Source organism: Zingiber officinale, chromosome 2B (assembly GCF_018446385.1).
Source record: "Zingiber officinale cultivar Zhangliang chromosome 2B, Zo_v1.1, whole genome shotgun sequence".
NCBI classification, from domain to species: domain Eukaryota; kingdom Viridiplantae; phylum Streptophyta; class Magnoliopsida; order Zingiberales; family Zingiberaceae; genus Zingiber; species Zingiber officinale.
This window is the reverse complement of record NC_055989.1, coordinates 31,427,274-31,448,902: the sequence shown is the minus strand read 5'-3', so window position 1 is coordinate 31,448,902 and position 21,629 is coordinate 31,427,274. Positions and strand designations below refer to the sequence as shown.

The 21,629-nt window shown below is 36.3% G+C and overlaps 1 protein-coding gene across 4 annotated transcripts; it reads left to right on the top strand.

The window, feature by feature from the left end:
* Positions 1-411: 411 nt before the first annotated feature.
* On the top strand, positions 412-17,176 carry LOC122045559 (mediator of RNA polymerase II transcription subunit 25-like). 4 transcript variants are annotated; one of them, XM_042605829.1, is made up of 5 exons: positions 412-490; positions 14,970-15,038; positions 15,142-15,226; positions 16,450-16,536; positions 16,611-17,176. In XM_042605829.1, exons 2-5 carry the CDS (start codon positions 14,995-14,997, stop codon positions 16,923-16,925), a joined length of 531 nt encoding a protein of 176 aa, XP_042461763.1. In that variant the 5' UTR covers positions 412-490; positions 14,970-14,994; the 3' UTR covers positions 16,926-17,176. The 4 variants fall into 4 exon arrangements, with proteins under 4 accessions (XP_042461763.1, XP_042461761.1, XP_042461760.1 ...); XM_042605827.1 differs by having other exon boundaries at positions 420-490; positions 14,975-15,038; XM_042605826.1 differs by lacking the exon at positions 412-490 and adding an exon at positions 12,211-12,352.
* The last annotated feature ends 4,453 nt before the right edge of the window (positions 17,177-21,629 follow it).

Genomic DNA, 21,629 nt, shown 5'->3' with positions numbered 1-21,629 from the left:
AGGTTGACTGTATGAGTTGCACAAGAAGTCTAAAAAATTTGAGGTCGTGTAACCTTCAAAAACTTCGTCGCCGCCATATTATTTGTCGCATTGTCCGTCACAACTTGAACAAAACATGTTGAGGGTCAATTTCATTGATGTATTTTTCTACAAACTTGAAGATGTAAGCCCTAGTGTGCACCTCCATGAATTCTTCAATAAAACTAAGAAGGAAGTGCTTAGTTTGCAATTAATACATAAATTCATAATGCTTCTCCTCTTGCGATCCGTCCATGCTTCGGTCATAATTAATTATTCATTTTTCATCCACTCTTCATGCTTTTTTAGATATAATTTGATCCTCTTAACTTCTCGTTTCAAAAGTGGCTCTCTTAGAAGTTATTGACTTGTAGGTTTCTAGCCCGGACCGAATTGGTCAATTGCCTCCACAAATTGTCTAAAGCTTTGATTGTAAATTGCATGAAAAGGAATTCCTTCCTCATAAATCCAGGTAATACACATTATTCGTAAACTTTAACTTTAATGCATCATTTATGTTTTGTTGTCTTGCCTTTGTTGGATCGATTGTGGATGCCCACTTATCAATAGGTCCGAGGTGTTTTGACTTTTTTTTAGAAGAATTTCCCTCCACTTGACAATCATCATCCTCTGCATCAACACCTATATTTTTACTTAATCCCTCTCTTCTTTTAGTTTTTCCACCCTTTCTTACTTGTTATTTTTGTTATTTTCAAAATAAGCTCTTACTCTTTTTGTCTTCATCGGATGTTTTAGGATATGCTTCAACTTGTCCTACAATACCTGTAATGTGATGCTTCATCTGATAAACTCCTCCCTTAATAAGCTTCTTACACAATTTGTATGTGATCCAATCTTTTTTTTCTTTGCAATACAAAACTTCATAATCCCAAATAATATCACTAGACTTTCGTTTCAATTGGTTGTTTCTTATTTTCCACCATTAACCTTCAATAATTAAATAAAAGATAAAAATTTAGAACAAAAACTTATTAGAAACATCGAGCTATATTGAAGTTTTGGTAATTTTTAAATATAAAATATATTAACTAAAAATAAAAAATTTAATTATATATATATATATATATAATGAGATAATTTTATTAATCTTTAATTAAATCTATTTAAATTATCTTGATTATTGCTAGGAGTTAATTAAAATTATTAACCTAAAGTTATTTATCAAACCCTAACTTAAAAACCTAAACTTAACTCCGGCTTCATACCTTGTTTAGCCCGCTCGACGTGTCAAGTGCTGGTTGCTACTCGGAAAACCTAGAGGTTCCACTGTACAAAAATTTTGTACAAAGGTCTGAACCTTTTCCTAGCTACCATGTGTTCTTTTAAATTAAATTTTGGATCGCCTGCGAAACTTAACACGTTTGATCCAAAACTTAATCTATTTGTTCTTTAAGGTTTAGACTTGGATCTCCTGCGGAACTTAACACGTTTGATCCAAATCACCTAAGTTATTAATTCCATTAAATATTAATTTCCATAATTGGTTCCCAGTACTGACGTGGCGAGGCACATGACCTTCTTGGATATGGGAACAACCACCACCGACTAGACAAAACCTTTTATGGAAAGCTAATATTTAATTTCCTAAAATAACTTTAGGTCAACCAAAAAGAACAATCAAATCACAAGGAAAAGAAAAATAAAAGAACACAACTTCGAAAAACATATTCGAAATACTAGAATCGTTATTATTTCCATAAATAACTAGCATGATGCGGAAAGGAAAAATTACTAGTTATACCTTCTAAAAAGACCTCTTGATCTTCTACCGTATTCTCTTCTAACCTCGGACGTTGTGGGCAACGATCTTGAGACGAGAACCACCAAGCACCTTCTTCTTCCTGCGAAGTTTCGGCCACCTCCTCCAAAAGTAGGGCCGCCACCACCACCAAGCTCCAAGGGACGAAGAAACAAAACCACCTTTCTCTCCTTCTCCTAGCTAGAACCGCCACCATCAAGAGCTCCAAGAGAGGTTGCCCACTAAAGAAGAAGAGAAGAAGAAGCTTAGGCCACCAAGGAGGAAAGAGAGGAGAAGAATAATAGAGTTGATCACCCGTGAAGGCACCTCTACCCTCTTTTTTAATCCTTGGTCTTGACAAATAAGGAAATTTTAATAAAAATTCTTAATTCTTTTGTCATAAAAATTATTTTAATTAAAAACAATTTTCTTCTTTTAATAATAATGGCGGCCACTTAATTCTAAAACAAGGAAAATTTAATTCACACAAGAATTAAAACTTCCTAATTGTTTCTAAAAATTTCTCCAATAATTTTATCCTTCATGATTGGTTAATAAAAGGAAATTTTATAAATTAAAATTCTTCTTCTAAATATGTGGATAATTTCCAAAAGGAAAGTTATCTCTAAAATTAAAATATCTTTTCAATCTACAATAAGGAAAGATATCAAATCTTTTCTTAATCTTTTGACTAATAAAAGAGAATATTTAATTTTAAACTTCTCTTTAAATTATTATCATGGTCAAAAAGGAAAGTTTTTCTTAAAATAAAATCTCCTTTCAATCTACAAAAGGAAAGATTTCAAATCTTTTCTTAATCTTTGTAGAGAAAGCTTTAAAAGGAAAGATTTAATTTTAAACTCTTTAAAACTATGATATCCACATAAGAAATAATTTTAATAAAAATCCTTTATTAACGGCCACCTCAACTTGGGCTCCAAGTTATCGGGCCACACCTTAAGGCCAACCTTAGTCAGGCACCTAAGCTCGAGCCAAGCTTAGCAGACCCCTATCGGGTTGGGTAAGAAGGTGGGTATGTGGGGTATAAATCTATATACAAGAGACTACGATAGGACCGAGAGGAGGAATTGGTTTTGGTCTCCCGAAATTAAGCTTCCCGTGTTCGCCATCATAACTTAATTTCATCAATAATATCATTCCACTAAAGAACTATTATCACAGCACCAATCCAAATTACATTTTGGGCTCCTTCTTATTATGAGTGTGTTAGTCTCCGTGTTTAAGATGTCAAATGTAATTAAGCGAGTTATCGACAACTCATTTAATTAATATCTTAGTCCAAGAGTAGTACCATCAACCTTATCGTCACGTCGGACTAAGTCCACCCGCAGGGTTTAATACGACAATCCTTATGAGCTCCTCTTGAGGACGTTCTCAACCTAGATCACTAGGACACGCCTTCTATAATCAACAATACACACTATAAGTGATATCATTTCCAACTTATCGGCTTATTGATTCATCGAACTAAATCTCACCCATCGATAAATTAAGGAAATAAATATGAAATATATGGGCTTGTTATGATGTGAGGTTTGAGGGGAAACACTTCCATAATAACTGAGGTCTTTGTTTCTTTATAAAGTCAGTATAAAAGAAACGACCTCTAATGGTCCTACTCAATACACTCTAAGTGTACTAGTGTAATTATATAGTTAAGATAAACTAATACCTAATTACACTACGACCTTCCAATGGTTTGTTCCTTTCCATTATGGTCGTGAGTTACTGTTTATAATTTATAAGGTACTGATAACATGATCCTCTGTGTGTGACACCACACACCATGTTATCTACAATATAAATTAATTGAACAACTACATTTATCATAAATGTAGACATTTGACCAATGTGATTCTTATTTCTAGATAAATGTTTATACCAAAAGCTAGGCTTTTAGTATACACTCTAACATCAAGGCCCATTGCTGGGCTTGGGCGATGCTTCGAGGCTCGCGTTCGGGCTCGTACGATGCGTCCGGATTCGTCGTTGGGCCCCGACGATGCGTTAGGATGCTTCGCATTGGTGAAACTGCTACAGCTTGAGATTTTATAACTAAAAATATATGAAGCTAACCTAGCGGCGACGGCGGCAGCGGCGGAAGAGGTGAGTTGTGGATGACTTAGGCTGTGGTGTTATTTATGTTTTGAAAGGGACTAGGGTTTTTAAAATTTTGTTGTCCCACAGCCTTTCCCGCCTCAAGCTCCGCTTCGACCGCCTCATGCGCCGTCTCGCCCACCCACCGTCTCAACTCATCTTTGACCGCCTAAAGCACCGTCTAAGACAAAAGTGTTATAGTTGATGCTCGTCTCCTGCCTAGGCACGGCCTAGGCGGCAACCATTTAGAACACTCGGTTGACCCATCCACATAAAAGAAAATTAAAATATCATCTCAACCAACTAGCATAAATGTGCTAAAAACTAAAGCAACATATAGCAAGACTTTGAAATTCACCAAAGGTACTAGTAACCACTCCAAGTCACATATAACACAATCCACAAAGTATCGTGACAAGGTGGACATCCAGAAACTAACACTTGCACTACTAGAGAGACTCACAAATTAACCAACAAATCTTAGTTCACATCGACCAAAATCTAATATTGGCACAACACATCTCCATATCTGTGCTTCCTATGGTTTAATGCTTCCGCCACCTCCAAATTTTGAGGCAATAACATGGGTATCAGTTCCAAAGTAAAAAATGATTAGCAAAATGCATAAGATGATACTTGACCATACAATGACAGCAAGGTATAACAACATATACATGCAATTGATATGTTCACAATGCTATCAAAGCAATCAAAATATTCATAGTAATGCTTGTTACTATTACATGACTTAGTTTAGTATTCATGTGACTAATTGTCTTACTTATACATTTCATTAAACAAGTCGAGGAAAAATGATATATCATGCATAACAATATCAATGCAAGATGTTGGGTCAAACACCCAATAGTATACACACATGAGAGGGCAATCACTACAGTGTACCATGCATGCTAAGTTTTGTGCCATGAGTAAAAGAAGGCTAACACCATCGTGAAGATTGAGTTGATGCCTCTATATGTTTAGAAATGACACAATGATTTGTGTCAACGCCTAACTATGCTTATGCATTACAAAATAAATGATTAAACAATTTGCCTCCCCAACAATTCAACTGGACCCACCTTGTTAAGACCTAAAATTGAGGGCATCTTTGAATTGTCCCAATGGCCTTTTGCAATCATGAAGCCTATGAGTTTCCTCTCAAAATCATCATATCTACCAAATTAGTTATCAACGATCTCTGCAAGGCATGAGAATCACCGTGTACACTAACTTGATTCTTTCCACCAAAAAGAGGTTTTTCCCCTTTGACTTTTTTACAATCATGATAGAGTCCATTCCCAAATCCTCGTATCTTCATATAGTGATAGGTTCTCTTTAGGACCTCATATAGGCCATTAGGGTTCTTTTCATCCCTAAACAAGAGAAAATTTTGAGTTTTTTCAAGGTCTTATCCTCAAAACAAAATTGGCTCCGTGTAGCTACCAGCCGCTTTGGAGGAAGAAAAGAGTTCACTACACTTGCTTCTCTTTCTTTCTCTCTTGATCTCCACCATCTAAAGTAGAACAGGATGAAGGGAAAGGCTTAGAGAGGAAGGGGAAAAGATAGTTTCAATTTGGGGGAAAAGAGGCATTCGACTCCTCTCTTGGTCACGCACAATCACCACTGCAATTGCGCCCCACCTCTCACAAATTTAGGGAAAAATTCACTTAAATGACATTTCAAGCAACCCCTTCTAAGTTTCTGAATCTTTGAGTATTGTTCCTTTTAACTAAACAAGTAAATCATTTATTTGAGGCAAAGTGTATTTATTCTATAGTATGCATATTTAAAGAGATTTATCCTTTTCATCAATGAATAATACAGTGTATTTCATGGTGAAATAATAGCATAAATAAACCCTTCGTCTAAAGTTCTTGATTTTAAATTCCACTAGGTCTTTAGGTGCCATCCATCATGCAATAATAACCTCTGATAATTCAATTTGGACTAGAAGATCTCAACCACCACTCTATTCCAAGTCAATTTATCAAAGTAGCCAATAACAACCAATTATTATGTTGGCTGGGAGCTTGTCTCAATAAAAAAAAGTAGGCAACCCTCTCACTTGTTATTTAGGAGTTGTGCTTATAATGTAGAAATGATCGAGATTCCTTGATCACATGCATCTCCAAATTTCTAAGGAAAGCATTTTATTGTGTTAAAAGCCAACACTTAAGTAGCATTGCCATGCACCATTGCATTGCATGCTGACATAATATTCATGTCCAATATCAGATCTACATTGGACATCTCTGACACCACCACGATCCCTATCAAGGATCCCTTTCTGAAGTTCAAGATACAACCTCAAACTTCCATTGTGCTCTCAAGACACACCTTGATAAGGTCATATAGTCCCCACCAATCAACACATTTATCACCTTCCTATATATTAAAGCATGTATTTTTTTTTTTTTGTAACATAACTTACCCTGAACTCCACAGCAACTGACCAACATGTCGGATTATTAGACTATTCCCAGCATGCATCAACCAATTTGACTAACATTGTACACTCGTGAACAACGAAGTATTTTTTGCTTTGACCTATGTTCCATGCTATAGCTTTCACAATTTTGTATGATGGTGGAGTTTATATATTAGATTAGCTTCCAAAACATCATAAATCACAACTAAAAGCATAATCATCTCCATGCTGACTCTAATAAGCAACTTCAAATTTAAAAATCCTAAATCTATAATATTCTTCCTCATCTCAACTCTGACAATGTAGTATCATCCCAACTAATATTTACAGTTTACAGGGCATTTAAGTGCCCCACTCTGTACGTTTCATTGATAGACCAAACAATATACCCAATAGTCCATGGGGTGGAAACAATTTTGGTACATACAATTTCTTTAGTTCAAAAACATTCACAAAACTAAACACGTTACACCAAAGGTGTCACAAAACAAAAGCAAAAGTTGCTTCATCATTTAAAGTTTCACTCATCGCCATAACTAATGAGGAACAAAACCAACCAACTTCAGTTTTCATCCTTTTACTTCTTTATTTTCTGCTGATCATCAACCTAACCTATAAGTTACTAGCCTTTCAGTGACTTACAACTTCAAAAAGCATCCAACATATAACAACTTCTAACAATTTAGTAGAAATCCAACATCTAGTGAAAGGTGATTCAACTTTAGGTTTAAACAATGCAGTTTCCAGGTTAAAAAAATTCATCCTCTACTTATTTGGAAATTTCAAATGAACATTACTAATTAGTAGCCAGATCAAGTCTAGTAGAATTCTTCTTGTTTGCTACATCTATAATTTTTTACCATCCACACATGATAGTTTGCAGCAATAACCCATAACTTAGTTGGAGAATCCCAATCAATGAGATTAGCATAAGCCCGAAACCCCCTTGATATCACATCCAATAGCACAATGCACATAGCTTCTATGAAACATTATCCCTCACTTTGAAAACTTACATTCAATAAAAAGAAGGTTCTTACTTTTATTGAGCTTCAAAAAAAAACAAAAAAAAAAGGTAGCAACAACTTTTATTAAGCATTCTCCATGTCAAATAACTTGATCCCAGCTAGGTAGGAAAGTCTACTTATTTGTCCCCTTCAAAATCAACAACTACGTACTAAAAGAGCATTTCTACCATTAACACAATTAACTTTCTTATTATAAAGGAAAGAATCAGCCACTTGTTCTTGCACAATTATATTTGTTCCTCAGAGATGTCATACCACACAAACTCAACTTCTCTCATCAACAGCCGGGGAGATTTTTTCAAATAACAATTCCTTACTGATTGACTTATTATGTACATCTCTAGGAGGCAGCACCTACATTAGGTTTGACTTGCTCTGTTACTGCCCAAAAGTCATACTCAAAAGCTTTAAAAGGCTAGGTTACACTACAAAGGTTAGGTGGACCCAAGCTGAAGCCTCAATTAATCAACACAAGGTTGGTTGACCAGATTTAGTTGTTAGAAAATGATGTTGACTAACATGGGAAGTTCGGTTGACACTTTACATTTTGGTAAAAAAGTGTAGACTAAAATTAGGTTTGTGGCACTAATTTCAACCAAAAATTCCTCTAGACTATTTTACAAGGTTTTTATCAGTTAATGCCCAACCAAACATCCCAAACATGTCGTGTTAACATAACATAAGATAAACTAACCATGCAAATGAAGATGGACACCGTCCCAAGAAGCAACTTAATTAAAACATAATTATATCCACCAAATAGCGTGAATGTTCCAACATCCAAAATAACCTAAAACAAGACTTGAAATCCACTAGAGGAGTTAAAAGAAAGTACAAGCAACCACACCAAGTCACTCAAAACATAGTCCACAAAAATATCACAGCAAGATCGACAAGGTGGATATCCAAAATACAAACACCTTCACTATAAGAGTCTCACAAGTGAACTAACAAGTCTTAGTTCAACGCAATGGCATAGTACATCTCCATCTCCGGGCTTTCTATTAGTGCTTCATCCCACCTACGGATTTGGAGGCAACTACAACATAGGAATTAGTTCCAAAGTCAACAATGATTGTTAAGATACATAAGCATATCATTTCCTTAACCATATAGTGAGAGCAAGGTATACCATTTTATACATATAATAAATAAATAAAGAATTTAGAGTAATGCTTGATAAATGACTTAGTTTGGCATTCATTTGACAAAAAAAGTAGAGTAATGCTTGCTACTATTAAATGACTTAATTTAGCATTCACTTGACAAATCATTGCATTAGGTTCACCTACAAATTTTATCAAAGCAATAAGTCATTGAAAAATGACTATAATCATGCATAGTAATAATGAGGCAATGTGAGGCTAAACACTCCTATATTATACACACATGAGAGTTTGACATACATGCTAGGCTGATGCCATGAGTAAAATATGCCCGATGCAGTAATAAAGACTAGGTCGATACCTTCATATGGTTAGGACCAACACCCATGATTTGCATTAAGGATGATGCCTTCATATGCTTAGGGTCGGCACCTTTATATGGTTAGGCCCAACACTTGTGATTAGCATTAAGGTTGATGATGCCTTCATAAGCTTAGGTTCAACACCAAAAATTTACATTAAGGCCAACACTATTGTGCTCTTGCATACAAAGTAAATGCACAAATTAAACAACATGCCTTGCTTCCCTGATAATCCAATGGTACCTACCCCTTCATGATTCAAAATTGAGAGGATTTCTTATTTGTCCAAAAGGCCTTTACAATGCCAAATCCTACACATTTCTCTTGGTGTAATAATGCCTCCAAGCATGTAATATTGTATGTGATTTTGATATTTGGACCAAGTTTAAGTTAGGGAATATTGTGATCTCATGTATCTATCAAATATGCAAGTGCAGGAAATCCAAGTAGGTTAATGAGGATTAGATACTTGGTGAGATGAAGTCTCGACAAGTCAGATAAATCGGATGCCAGACAAGAAAGTCCAAGTAGGTTGGGGTCTACATTCTTGGCGACTTAAAGTCCCAGTAGCTTAGGATGATCGAATGCTTAAAAATGGAAGTCCAATAAGATCAGGGACCGTAATCTTAACAGCTTGATGTCCTAGGAGCAAGACCTAGAGGCGAAGAGTCTCTAGGCATGGAAGTCCCGAAGGCCTTTTGGCAAGTAGTAATCTATGGTGAACTGTGCGAGTTGAGTGAACTAGACTATGGGGGCATGGGTAGAACTCAACACTAGGCGAAAGTGGATCATTAGAATGATCAAGTCTAGGTAACTATCTACTAGATTGAGATTTAGTTAGTTGACTAGATTGAGAATTAGTCGGTTGACTATTGGATTTAGTTAGTCAGTTGGAAAACCTTAAATCTTTATCCAATTATGGGTTTTATAGTTTGGACAAGCGACTAATACTTATCCAAAACTAAGTGTATGCTACGTCTTTGTTGAATTGTCAATTATATGGATAGATCAGTTGGTTGGTACTTAAGTAGAGCTGGGCGTATAATACATCTCTAGTGGGCGATTAAGTTGAGCATCTATAGCCACCTAATATGCAGTTGACTGGGAACAAAGCATAACTGAGCAGCATAATCGCCTTTGTTGAGTAGTCGATTGAATCTTGTTGAGGAGTCAACGACTTTGGATCAAAAAAAAGCCAGCAACATGATGTATTTGTTGAATTGCCGACTGGAATGACATTAAGTTGATTGATGCCAATATAAGAAAATATAAAGGCGTTGTTGCAATGACAAATATGAGTTTAACATACTGATACACGACGAATTTGGTGGGACAATCAACTTTCGGAAATATGGGAAGTGTCAAGAAAAGCTCTCTTTCAAAGCTCTCAAATCTATTTAGTGTCTTCTCTTGTTCTTTTATTCCTTATACTTCAATGTTATAATAAGAAGAAAAGTTGTAAGAGGTTGCTTCACTTTCAGCATTGCTAAAAAGAAAGCATAGTGGAGTCTTTGAGGAGTGATCCGCCTAAAGGATCCTAGCCGTGGTGTAGGGGTCCTAGGGATGTCTGACCGAACCACATTGTATCACTATGCCAAAGTGATAGGATGGAGCGAACTAATTATGTTGTATGTTTTTAAAATTATGTTGAATTTGTATTTCAACTAATTATGTAGAAAACAAGCAAGCAAAAGCGATGAAGTGAATAAGACTATTCTCCCCCTCTAGTTTCTCTTCACCATCCACAAGTGGTAGCACAGCGAAGTCATTTTAGAGGACTAACAACTAAATGAATCTATTTTCTAAAGAAAGATGACTATGCAGAGAGACTACGGGACCCATATACCTTAGTGGTGCAAATTTTGCATACTGACAAGGGTTGTATAATTGACAATTGGTTTATTGTTATGAAGGGATTCATGATGCCGGTTGATGAAGACCAACCAATTCTAAACTACTCGAAGTTGATAACGGAGATAAAAAAGAAAACTCAAGCCAATGCTGAAGCCACATTAGTTCTACAGTGTCATAGCTCAAGAGTAGTCGAACATAGTTTGGCCTTTTATGAGCGCAAGTTGCATGAATACTCGAGGGGCTCAAGGATAGCCAAATAAGACCTACTAATAAGCCAAATGCAAAATTGCACAATGAAGGATGGAGAAAGAATGAGCATCAATTTCACCGGATGTTCAAGGAACTCCTCAATATACTCTGTCATTGGATAAAGACTTTATCAGGCACTCTCTTATGTCTTTCTCTAGATCATTTGTGTGGTCATCCATGGTGGATGCCTTTAAAAGGACCTTTCCATTATCAAATTAAATGAACTTTTATGTGAGTTTGAGTTACATGAACAAGCTAATATGAGTCAAAGAGAAAGGTATTACCTTTGTTATGGAAAAAGCCGAAGGAAAATAAGGAAAAGGAAGCAACATTCAAGTCTGAAGATGAAACTATGAGCGAAGGAGATATCTCCATCATTGAAATGGCGAAGTTCATGAGTAAAATGATGTGCAGGAATATGAAATTTAACAAGAAGGATGCTAAAAGGATCTGTTGAGACTCAAAGAAGGATGAAGGATGGTAATTGTAGAACTAAAGCTAAAATATAAAGTCTAGGTTACTTACATTGAATGTAACAAGAAAGGGTATTTTAAGGCAGATTGCCTAAAGCTCTAAAAGCAAGAAGAGAAGCCAAAAAAAGAAGAATCTCAAGGTCATGTGGGATGAATTGTCATCCTACGAGGAGAAGCTGTGCAAAGTGGCTTGACATATGACCTTTATAGCCATTGATGGAGTGGATGATGCAGTCACCACCTTAGGAGGAAGCATCATCAAGTTCGGATGAGTCATCATGCGAGGAGCTATTGTCTTGGCGATGACTTGTAAATTTTCTTAAATTAGATAAGTTATATGGGACAATAGCTTACTTTACTAATTCTTTGGTTAGATCTAAGGAGAAAGTCAAGTCCCTCCAAAAAGAATTAAAAGCCCTTAAGGAAGGAGACATCTTATCTTCTACTTGCAAAGTTCAAGAGAGAAGCTTGTTCCAAGTTGAAAAACTTGAAGGAGAGAATTCTTCTTTGAAATTGTAAATAGAAGATGAAGAGCTAAGAATAATTCACATTGAACTCAAAGAATCTTAATATGATACTTAGGGCTCAACAAGTCGTTTATACCAAGGTTGACCTTGTATACATGCCAAAGTAAATGTAAATAACATGTCTTTGATTTGTAGGTAGGTATACATCATCATACCTAAAACTTCACTAGGGGTGTTTCTAGTTTTAGAATTGTAAAAGCTTAGGTACCCAAGCATTGCTTGACTAACACTAGTGGATCTAAGGTTTGGGTACCAAAACATTTAATGCTTCACATTTGATTAGGTACAGGTCGATTGGTAGCACTTGGACGATTGATTCATGGATAGTGAGTGCTCGAGACATACGACCAAATATGCGAGGAAGTTCACCACCATTAAGCGCAAGGTTAAGGGAATTATATCCTTTAGCAATAGTGGAGAGTTTCAGGTAATGGGTATTGGTAACATTGAATTTTCATCAAATTTTGTAATTTAAAATTGTTGTTAGTAGAAGGCATGAAATGCAATTTACTTAGCATGAGCCAATTGTGTGACGTCGGAGACAAACTTGACTAAATGAGCTAGACACTATTCTTTATATTTCTAAAATGTCTCATGAAGAAGATGTTTAGTTGTGACACAGGATGTTGGGACATACCAACATGAGACAAATGAAAAAATGACTAAAAAAGTCAGTGAAGGCTTTGCTAAAGATTCATTATAACAAGGATCGATTATGCGATGCATGTTAAAGGAAAGCAAACCAAGGCCATTCATCCATTCATAAGGGTAACACTTTTTAATACATCTTTAACTCTTGAATTAATTCATACGGACTAATTTGATAATAGTAAATTTAGATCATACAATGAAAGTAGATATTGTTTCGTTATTGTGGTTGATTTCATTAGGTACAATTGGGCGTATTTTCTAAAATATAAGTACAATACCTTAAAGGCCTTTATTGGTTTTGTAAATGAGTCAAAAATGAAAAAAGTCTAAAAATTAATTAGATCCAAAGTGACCATGGTGGCAAATTTTTGAGAATTTTAAATTCATTGAATTTTACAAAGAAAACAGGTATAATTGTGAAATTTCTTCTCCAAGAACACCTCAATGAAATAATGTGGTGGAAAGCAAATCATGCGCCAAGAGGTGGTTAGGTCAATGTTAAATGAATACGGACTACCTAGCTTACCTTTGAGCCAAGACGATAAATGCCACATCCTATATCTAAATTAGAGTTTATGCATGTAGGTCTTCATGAACTTTGGTTGGAGAAAATACAATTAAACACCTTAGGTGTTTGGTTGTAAGGTGTAGATTCTCAATACAGAGCATCATTTGAAAAAAATTCTCATCTAATGCGAATGAGGGTGTCATGGTTGGGTACTCTTCATCGAGTAGAGCATGTAAGGTATATAACAAGAGGGAGAGATAAGTACTCTTCATCTAAGGCGATCAAATGGAGGATACGCACTCTAATTCCCTTATATAAGAACAAGGGAGACATACAAAATTGTGCAAACTATAGGGGTATTAAACTAATGAGTTATACCATGAAATTTTGAGAAAAAGTAATAGAAAAAAGATTAAGGAAGGAGACCACATGACCGAAAATCAATTTGATGCTTGGAAGGTTGACAATAAAAGCTATACATCTTAGACAATTAATTGAAAAATATCGGGAGCAAAAATAAGATCTACACATGGTATTCATTGATTTAGAAAAAACTTATGATAGAGTCCCAAGTGAAATTATATGGAGAATTCTAAAAAAGAGAGGTGTTAGCGTAATATATATTGAACAAATTAAGAATATGTACGAGGATATAACGACTAAAGTAAAGACTTTAGTGGAATAAAGGAAGTATTTCCAATAAAGATAGAGTTACATTAAGGATCAACTCTAAGTCCCTATCTTTTTACACTAATTATAGATAACTCACTACACACATTCAAGACACAATACTGTGGTGCATGTTATTTGCAGATGATATTATTTTGGTAGATGAAACACGTGAAGGAATAAATGCTAAACTAGAATTTTAGCGGAAAACACTAAAAGGGAAAGGTTTTAGGCTTAGTAGAATAAACACAGAATATATGAAATTTAAGTTTAGCAATATTAGACATAATGAGACAATTGTTAAGATAGGAGATGACGAGTTGTTCAGAACCAAGAGCTTTAGAAAATTAGGATCGTTTTTGCAAAATGATGGAGGGATTGAGAGAGATGCCTTATCTAGAATACAAGCAGGATGGTTGAAATGGAGGAGAGCGTCGGGTGTTTTATGTTACTGAAAAGTACCTCTAAACTTTAAAGAAAAATTCTACAAAATCGCAGTTAAATCTGTTATGTTATATGGAGCTGAATGTTGAGCTATGACTCGAGCACATGAGTAAAAGATGAGAGTTGCAGAGATGATGATGTTAAGGCCGATGTGTGAACATATGAGAATGGACAGAATAAGAAATGAGAGAGAGAAAGTCCGAGTTGCATCGATTGAGGGAAAACTCCGAGAGACACATTTAAGATGATACAGATATGTACTTAGATGACTAAGAAATGCTCCAATTATGTGATGTGAAACTATAACAAACACACATATCAAACGAGGAAGAGGAAGACTAAAAAAGACTTGGTTAGCAACAATAAAACAAGATAAAATTTATTTAAGTATAGATGATGATATAGTAGGAGATAGAGCTCAATGACATAAAAGGATCCATATAGCCGACCCCACCTAGTGGGATAAGCCTTGGTTGTTGTTGTTATTGTTGTTGTTGTTGTAATGATATATAGCAAAGTGCAGTGCACGATACCAAAATTTACTAGTTAGTGTTTATCATACAGTTGCTTAGGAAAGGGGCTTGTGCTTTTGATTCATGATACCAATGAGGATGATTCTAAGTGCAGGAGTTGTTTTCATTCTTCTAACATTCTGCTTGATACTTACAGTAATGCTTTTTCAACAACTACTTTGGGTTCTGATATTCGATGAGTTTCAATCTTATTATCATATATTGTGAAGTTCAGTCTTAACACAATCTATCAATTGCAGTCTAGCAGCCGATTGGCCATCAGTCATGCAAATTGTACGCCTCATAGCACAAGAGCATATGAATAACAAGTATTTCCTCAGTTTTAAAAATTAATTAAGATAAACCATTTCCCGTTCCAATTCTTTCTACAAATATCATTCTTGTCTAATTCTTTGTTCACTTTAAATGCAGGCAATATGTGGGGAATGCAGACTTTTTGGTATTTCGGACACTAAATCAGCATGGATTTCTTGGACAATTGCAAGAAAAGAAGCTTGTAAGTCATGGAATGCAAAGCTACTTTCCTTTTCAAATGTTTGTTTTTGCTATCTTCAACGAAGTATTTGACCAAATCTGACTTGCAACTGATGACTAAGAGTGATCAATGGCTATGCCAAACCTTTTTCGTTATGGAGTTTCTATCCTCTGATGAAAGAATCAATATATCTGTTTGCAAGGAGATATTCTTCCCATTTCTTTGGGTTTCTTTTCTGTCCAAAGGTGTATTGCTCAAACATTGGCTGATTTAGCTGTTTTCTTTCAGCTATGAACAATAAAAGCTAGAACTTGGGAGATGCACATTGATTATAAAGCTTCAGTCCAAATCATTCTTTGGTTGATATTTAGTTTTTCACAGTTGATGTCGACTTTCTTCTGCCTTTTTGATTGTTGTTAACATAAAATTGAAGCAACTGCAGTACTTGACTTTCTCAATGTTTCTGAACTTATTCCTTCTAGGCTGGCCAAGCGGTATAACCAGTTCAGATGTTGATTCTCTCTTCCGCTCCAGATAAGGTTTAGTTTGCTTGGATGGAAAAATAGGAGGGGAGGGGGCAAATTTAGAAAATTGTAAATGAATCATAAATCACCAATACATACCATTTCCATTCTTTTACTTTTTTTCCCATCTGCTTCTCCCTCCTATTTGTCAATTTTTTGAGCTATTGCCATCAATTTTTTTTAGCTGCACCAGGTATTCAACTTAAGTCGACAAATCAAGGGAAGGAGCAAATTTAGAAAATTATAAATGAATCATAAATCACTCGTACATATCCACTTCTCCCTCCTATTTGTCAATTTTTTGAGCTATTGCCATCAATTTTTTTTAGCTGCACTAGGTATTCAACTTTTGACATCCAACATACACCGACTAATCTTGGGGGTGACCGGCCTGACCTGACGAAAGTTTCCCATCGGCTATCATCAGGAAGCGCTCGCAAGGGGTGGCCCAAAATAAAACACCCTTAGTAATGCGTATCCGCATTTCACTTGGCCAACCTCAAATTTTAGGAACAAACAACTTGGTGATGGTTAAACTGCACCCTTATTTCAGTTGCAACCTTTTCACATCCTGTCAATATTTACTCAAGTGGATATTGCGATTCCAACTATTAGTCCTAAGTTGCATTTTCGTTATCATTAATTTTATATCCTTTGTGGATAACATACTAAAGAAACACACTCAGCTAGAAGCTAATATGCTTTTCATGTTGACATCAGTGTGCAGTCATCCAGTTACCTTCACAGACATTGCTTCTCTCTGTCTCTGACAAAGCTGGTCGATTAATTGGCATGCTTTTTCCTGGGGTATGCATAGAAAAGTTTATTTTGCTACTCCATTTAGCTTCTGATCTACTAATCTTTTCTTTATATTCTTGTAGGATATGGTAGTCTTCAAACCTCAAGTCCCAAGTCAGCAGCAGCAGCTTCAACAGCTGCAACCACAATCGCAGTCCCACTTACATCTCCAACAGCAACATATGCAGCAGCAACAACTTCAACAGCAGGCACAGCAGCATCAGCATCTTCAGGTTCAGCAGCCGGCTCAACAGCAGCAGCAACAGCAGCCGCAACAAATCGTTGGGGCTGGAATCAGCCAAACATTTATTCAAGGACATGGCAGGTCCCAAATCATGACACAGGGAAGGCTACCTCAAGCAGGGCCAACCAATTTGCCCGGAGGTTTTTTACCTTAACCATGTATTAATTAGATGTATATTGGACGTGTCACCTTTCGTTCTATAGAGTAGCTCTCTTCTTTACTGGGTTATTAGTAGTTGTACTAGTGTACCTAAAACTACTGCGACCATTATCATTATGTTCATGAATGCTTTACTCCACTTAAGTTATACTCATCATGGGTCCTACTGTAAGGTTTCCTAGTGGTAATATTAATGTGACTGGTTTGTGTTTAATCATTCCTGCCAATCGGCAAAGTTTCCTCGCATTCCACTAAAGCTTAGTATACTTTTGATATTATGCTTTATCGGTTTTTCTTTAGTTGTTATTATTTGAATAATTTCTATGAAATGTATGCGTTGATAGAAATAATTAATTGTTCCTATCTTGTACATCCGTTCGGTGCATACTTGGGTGACCCTCATAGGTTCAGGTATATCTCCGGATGTCCTGATTTACTTTTGAGAATCGTGACGTTTGGGGATGCATCCAGACGTCCGTGTGTGTATATATATATATACTTTGCTAATTGAGCAAACGATGAAGATCGAACTTTCTCCATTTGGGTTTCATTGAACCTTCACTGGCATAGATTTTGGTAATTGTTTAGGCAATAATGGATGCGGTGTTCGTGGACTTGGGTGGCTCTGGGATTCGGAATGTAAATGATGTGAGGTGACATGGCTCCATTGGCTAATGGCAGGTAGCAAGAATTGAAGGTGTGCCCCTTGCTCTTTATGGCTGCCTTTCTTGAACATGAACAAAGAAATGCTTCAATCATCTGACTACAAAATGCTCGGCAAACTCAATAATTTCCAACTCTTTATCCAGCCACATCCAATTCAGAATCAAAGTAGTCGAAGCTTGCCAATCAACATGAAATTTGTTGACATTCTCAAACCCTAAATTTTTGCAACGATGAAATGCAATGATTTTATTATCATGATTTTTCAAGGACGAGTTTGTTAGTTGACTCATTGATGGCTAGAGAGAAGCATTCTCCATGTGACAATTTTTCAACTTACCAAAAACTTTTTATTTTTCAAATAAGTATCATAAAGTTTCGCCTTATTTGAATACAAAGCTTTCATGAACTAAACTTCATAAAAATTAATACCAAGGGGATTCCAACATTTTTCAAAAATAAGTTTACAATTTGTGCTCAACAATTCCAACTTACGACAGAACTAACCAAAGAGAAAACAAAGATTGTAGGATTGTGTGGATCCATTATTACGAGATGATAGTTTCATAGATAAAAAGACAATAAAAATATACAACATAAATAACAAGAATAACTTAATTAAGTAGAATAAGTTTCTATAACCAAATCTAAACATGCACAATCAAACTAACACTTAACCTAATTAATATGACAAGACTTGAATAGATAAAATATGTAGATTCTTTATAAAGATCTCCTTTCTAGAAAGCTTCTAGAGGTGGAAAACCCCTTGACAAGAATCTAAATTTAAGCATAAATAATAACGAAAATGTATGACAACAAAAGTAATAAAAATTACAAGCTTAGGTTGTCAGTTGATTTTTGAAGAGCACTAGCACAACGAGTTGACACACAAATGAATGAAAACACTTAGAAAAAAGATTTGAGGTAGTGAATGATGAAAACAAGTATCTTGAGTCTCCTTTTATAGAGCTTAGTCAAATGTTGATGTATGAATAAACTCAGATTAGTATTTTTGTAAAATTTTAATTAGGATTTGATCAAACTCAGAAATGCAAATATGATCCTAGTTTAGATTTGGTGGTGTCAAGAGCATCACATCAAACCTATATTTTAATGTATGATTCAGTTTAAAGTTAGGTTTGTTTGTGATTTGATGAGTTTGTCAAATTCACAGGTGCAGGTAACTTGATATGAGGCAAAGTCCTACTTGAAAACTAGACAACATAAAAACCTAGTGGGATTATACAACAGAAGTCCTAGTTGACAATCAGACAGTAGAAAGATCTAGTGAGAATAGGCAACAGAAGACCTGATTGGGGACCATGTAATGTAGACCTTGTTCGGAACTATGTAAATAAAGTCCAAGAAAGTCAGGTGGGAGCTAAAGACTTTGTAGTAAAAATCTAGATAAGTCAGCTGGGAGCTGAACATCTAGCAAATTCCTATAGGTACTAGACAAACGTAAGTAAAGTTTCGAGCAACTAGTGTTGTTCGAAACTTACTTAGAATATTATTATTTCTCTCATTAACTTTATGTTGTAGGGAGCTATTTGATAGTTCTAGATGATCATATGGGATATGGGTGACCAATTGTAGATAAGCTTCAACTGACGGAATTGAGATCTTTCAAGCAACCTTAGTAAGGAGCGTCAACCTCAACATTTGAGCAACTAGAGTAGCTTCTAAGTGACCGGTGAAGAAGTGATCCAACGATTCAGAGGAGATAGTCAAGAGAGACATTTGACCATGCTCAGGCCCCCGGAGGGACTCTAGGAGATCAGAGTCCACTAAAATGTTATCTGTCACGCCCCAGAGGAGTCCCTGTCCGAAGAAATTTCGGCAGCATCTCCCCTGTACGGCGGACAATCTGAAACTTTCTACATATCCATATACCTCAGCCACATGCGGCTGGAATAATAATAGTAAATAAACAATCACCCTCGCAGTTTAATAGTAGACAAACAGAGCAGTAATAAGATGACTCGAAAACAACCCTACTCCACTGCACCCATAAAGCTCAAATCCGATTTTTCCTACTCCACTACACTCATAAAACACAAATCCGACAAACTCACCTCTTCTGCCGTCTAGGCTGGTATGTAGTAAAACATATCGAATAAAAATCCTTCGACAAATACAATCCATACATTATCCAAGTATCAAAATAAACCAATTCTAAACATAGTCAAATAAGAAGAAAAACTAAAAGGTCAATAAGTCCTCGTGGTCTGCAGGGGACCAGCAACTGGAATTCTCTCCTGACAGCATCAACCTGAAAATATCAACAATGGAGGCGGGGTGAGTCCAACACTCAGTAGGTACAACTGATATGCAAAGTAGGAAAATAACATCTAGCACTAATTATGCGTACAGTCTCCTGATAAAAAAGGATGAAATGCATATGAAAGTAAACAGGAGAAAAACTGTACTAACCAGGACCTGGGTATAAGGACAAACAGTCCGAGTGGTGTAGAAATCCTGTATGCATGTCAAACATAGGTATCCAAACAATATGCAGCATATAAATGCAGCAAACACAAACACAAGCAATAAATGCATCATGCATATGATGCCAATGATGCGTCCTGGTCACCCCTGACGCCAGTCAATCATCTCACACACAATAGTGAGGCCGAGTGGGAAGGGTTGTGACAACCGTGCACTCTGTCGTCACTGCTCCTGATGAGTGACCGAGTGGACGGAATGTTGTCGGAGTACACCTATCTTCCTACCCCAAATCATAAATGGGGGAGCGCAATGCTCTCAACTCCCAGTACACGATGACTGGGAGGAATCCCTACCGGCTAACACGTTGCATCACACTACCCATGAGCGGACCAACGGAGCCAAACAAAGTCCCTGCTGCAACACACACTGCCTGAATCGACCACTAACCCATGAGTGGTGGTGTGTGTAGATCCATGTAACTGGCGATATGCTCAACAATAATGGAGCGGACTATCGCACAGCATGCAATCATGCAAATGGTGCATGACACTAACTACAAAATATCCTGAACTAATCCATATATATATAAAAGTGCACCATAGGTCAACGAATCAAATCAAAGGTACACAGAAGGTATAAAACTTAGGTCCTGAACATGGTGAAGCATGGTATATCACTACCCCTATAAGCATGTATCAACAGGTAAGGAATACATGAGATGCAAAACAAGCAATCAATCAATCATATAACGGGTATCGGGTAGTGATTAACCGAAATAAATAAGAGAACATAATTATTGCTACTTGTTAAACTCACTACTATGCATATCAAAGACATAAAGTCAAAAGTACCCGCCTCCAGTATAGATCGAGCTAAATGACCTCTGTGTCGAAGTGCTCGTCCCGCGTAAAAATCTGAAATAGATCCCTCGTCGAGACACCGTCTCGAATCAAAGTCCTGTACTAATCAATATATATTTTTATTTAGCTAAAATTCATAAGAATTTAAATAGCTAAATAAAATCCACGAGACTAAATTAGGGAAAACCCTAATCAACATAACCATTTGCCTACCTAAATTAAATCCAACAATTGACTAGGGTTAATTGTCTTAACCCTAATTGTTCCATTAGATAAATTTTTTACCAAACCAATCTACAACAAGGATCCATTACCTTACACCATACCTAAATCTCAAATCTCTGCTCTTGATCCGCAGCCAAAGAGGTGTTGTTGGAAGGCATGCTGCCGGAACCAAGACAACCCCACAGAACCGAATCTCCCTGCTGAAATCCTTCATATTGATCAAATCAATTTGAGTTCAATAAATGAGATCACAAAACAAGCAACAACCCATCTTACAACCTAATCTTACCTCACTGTTAACCATCGGATCAAGCAGAAGGTCACTGATGTGATCAAGCGACGCCCAACAGAAGCAAGGCAAATCACAGAAATTGCCACGTTTGCTCAGATCAGATCGGAGAAGAAGAATAGGGCACTCGACGGCAAGATCAAGTCTGGCTTGAATCTGCAACCGGAAAAGGGCAAGAAGGCCTCGCGACTGCTGGGATGACGGCGGCGGT

Excerpts from the sequence above, each read along its gene's own strand:
- LOC122045559 (XM_042605826.1), top strand. The coding sequence starts at position 12,279 with ATGCGAGGAAGTTCACCACCATTAAGCGCAAGGTTAAGGGAATTATAT. Across the intron at positions 12,353-14,969 it reads GCAATAGTGGAGAGTTTCAG|TCTAGCAGCCGATTGGCCAT; the intron begins GTAATGGGTATT and ends TATCAATTGCAG. Across the intron at positions 15,227-16,449 it reads AATTGCAAGAAAAGAAGCTT|TGTGCAGTCATCCAGTTACC; the intron begins GTAAGTCATGGA and ends TGTTGACATCAG.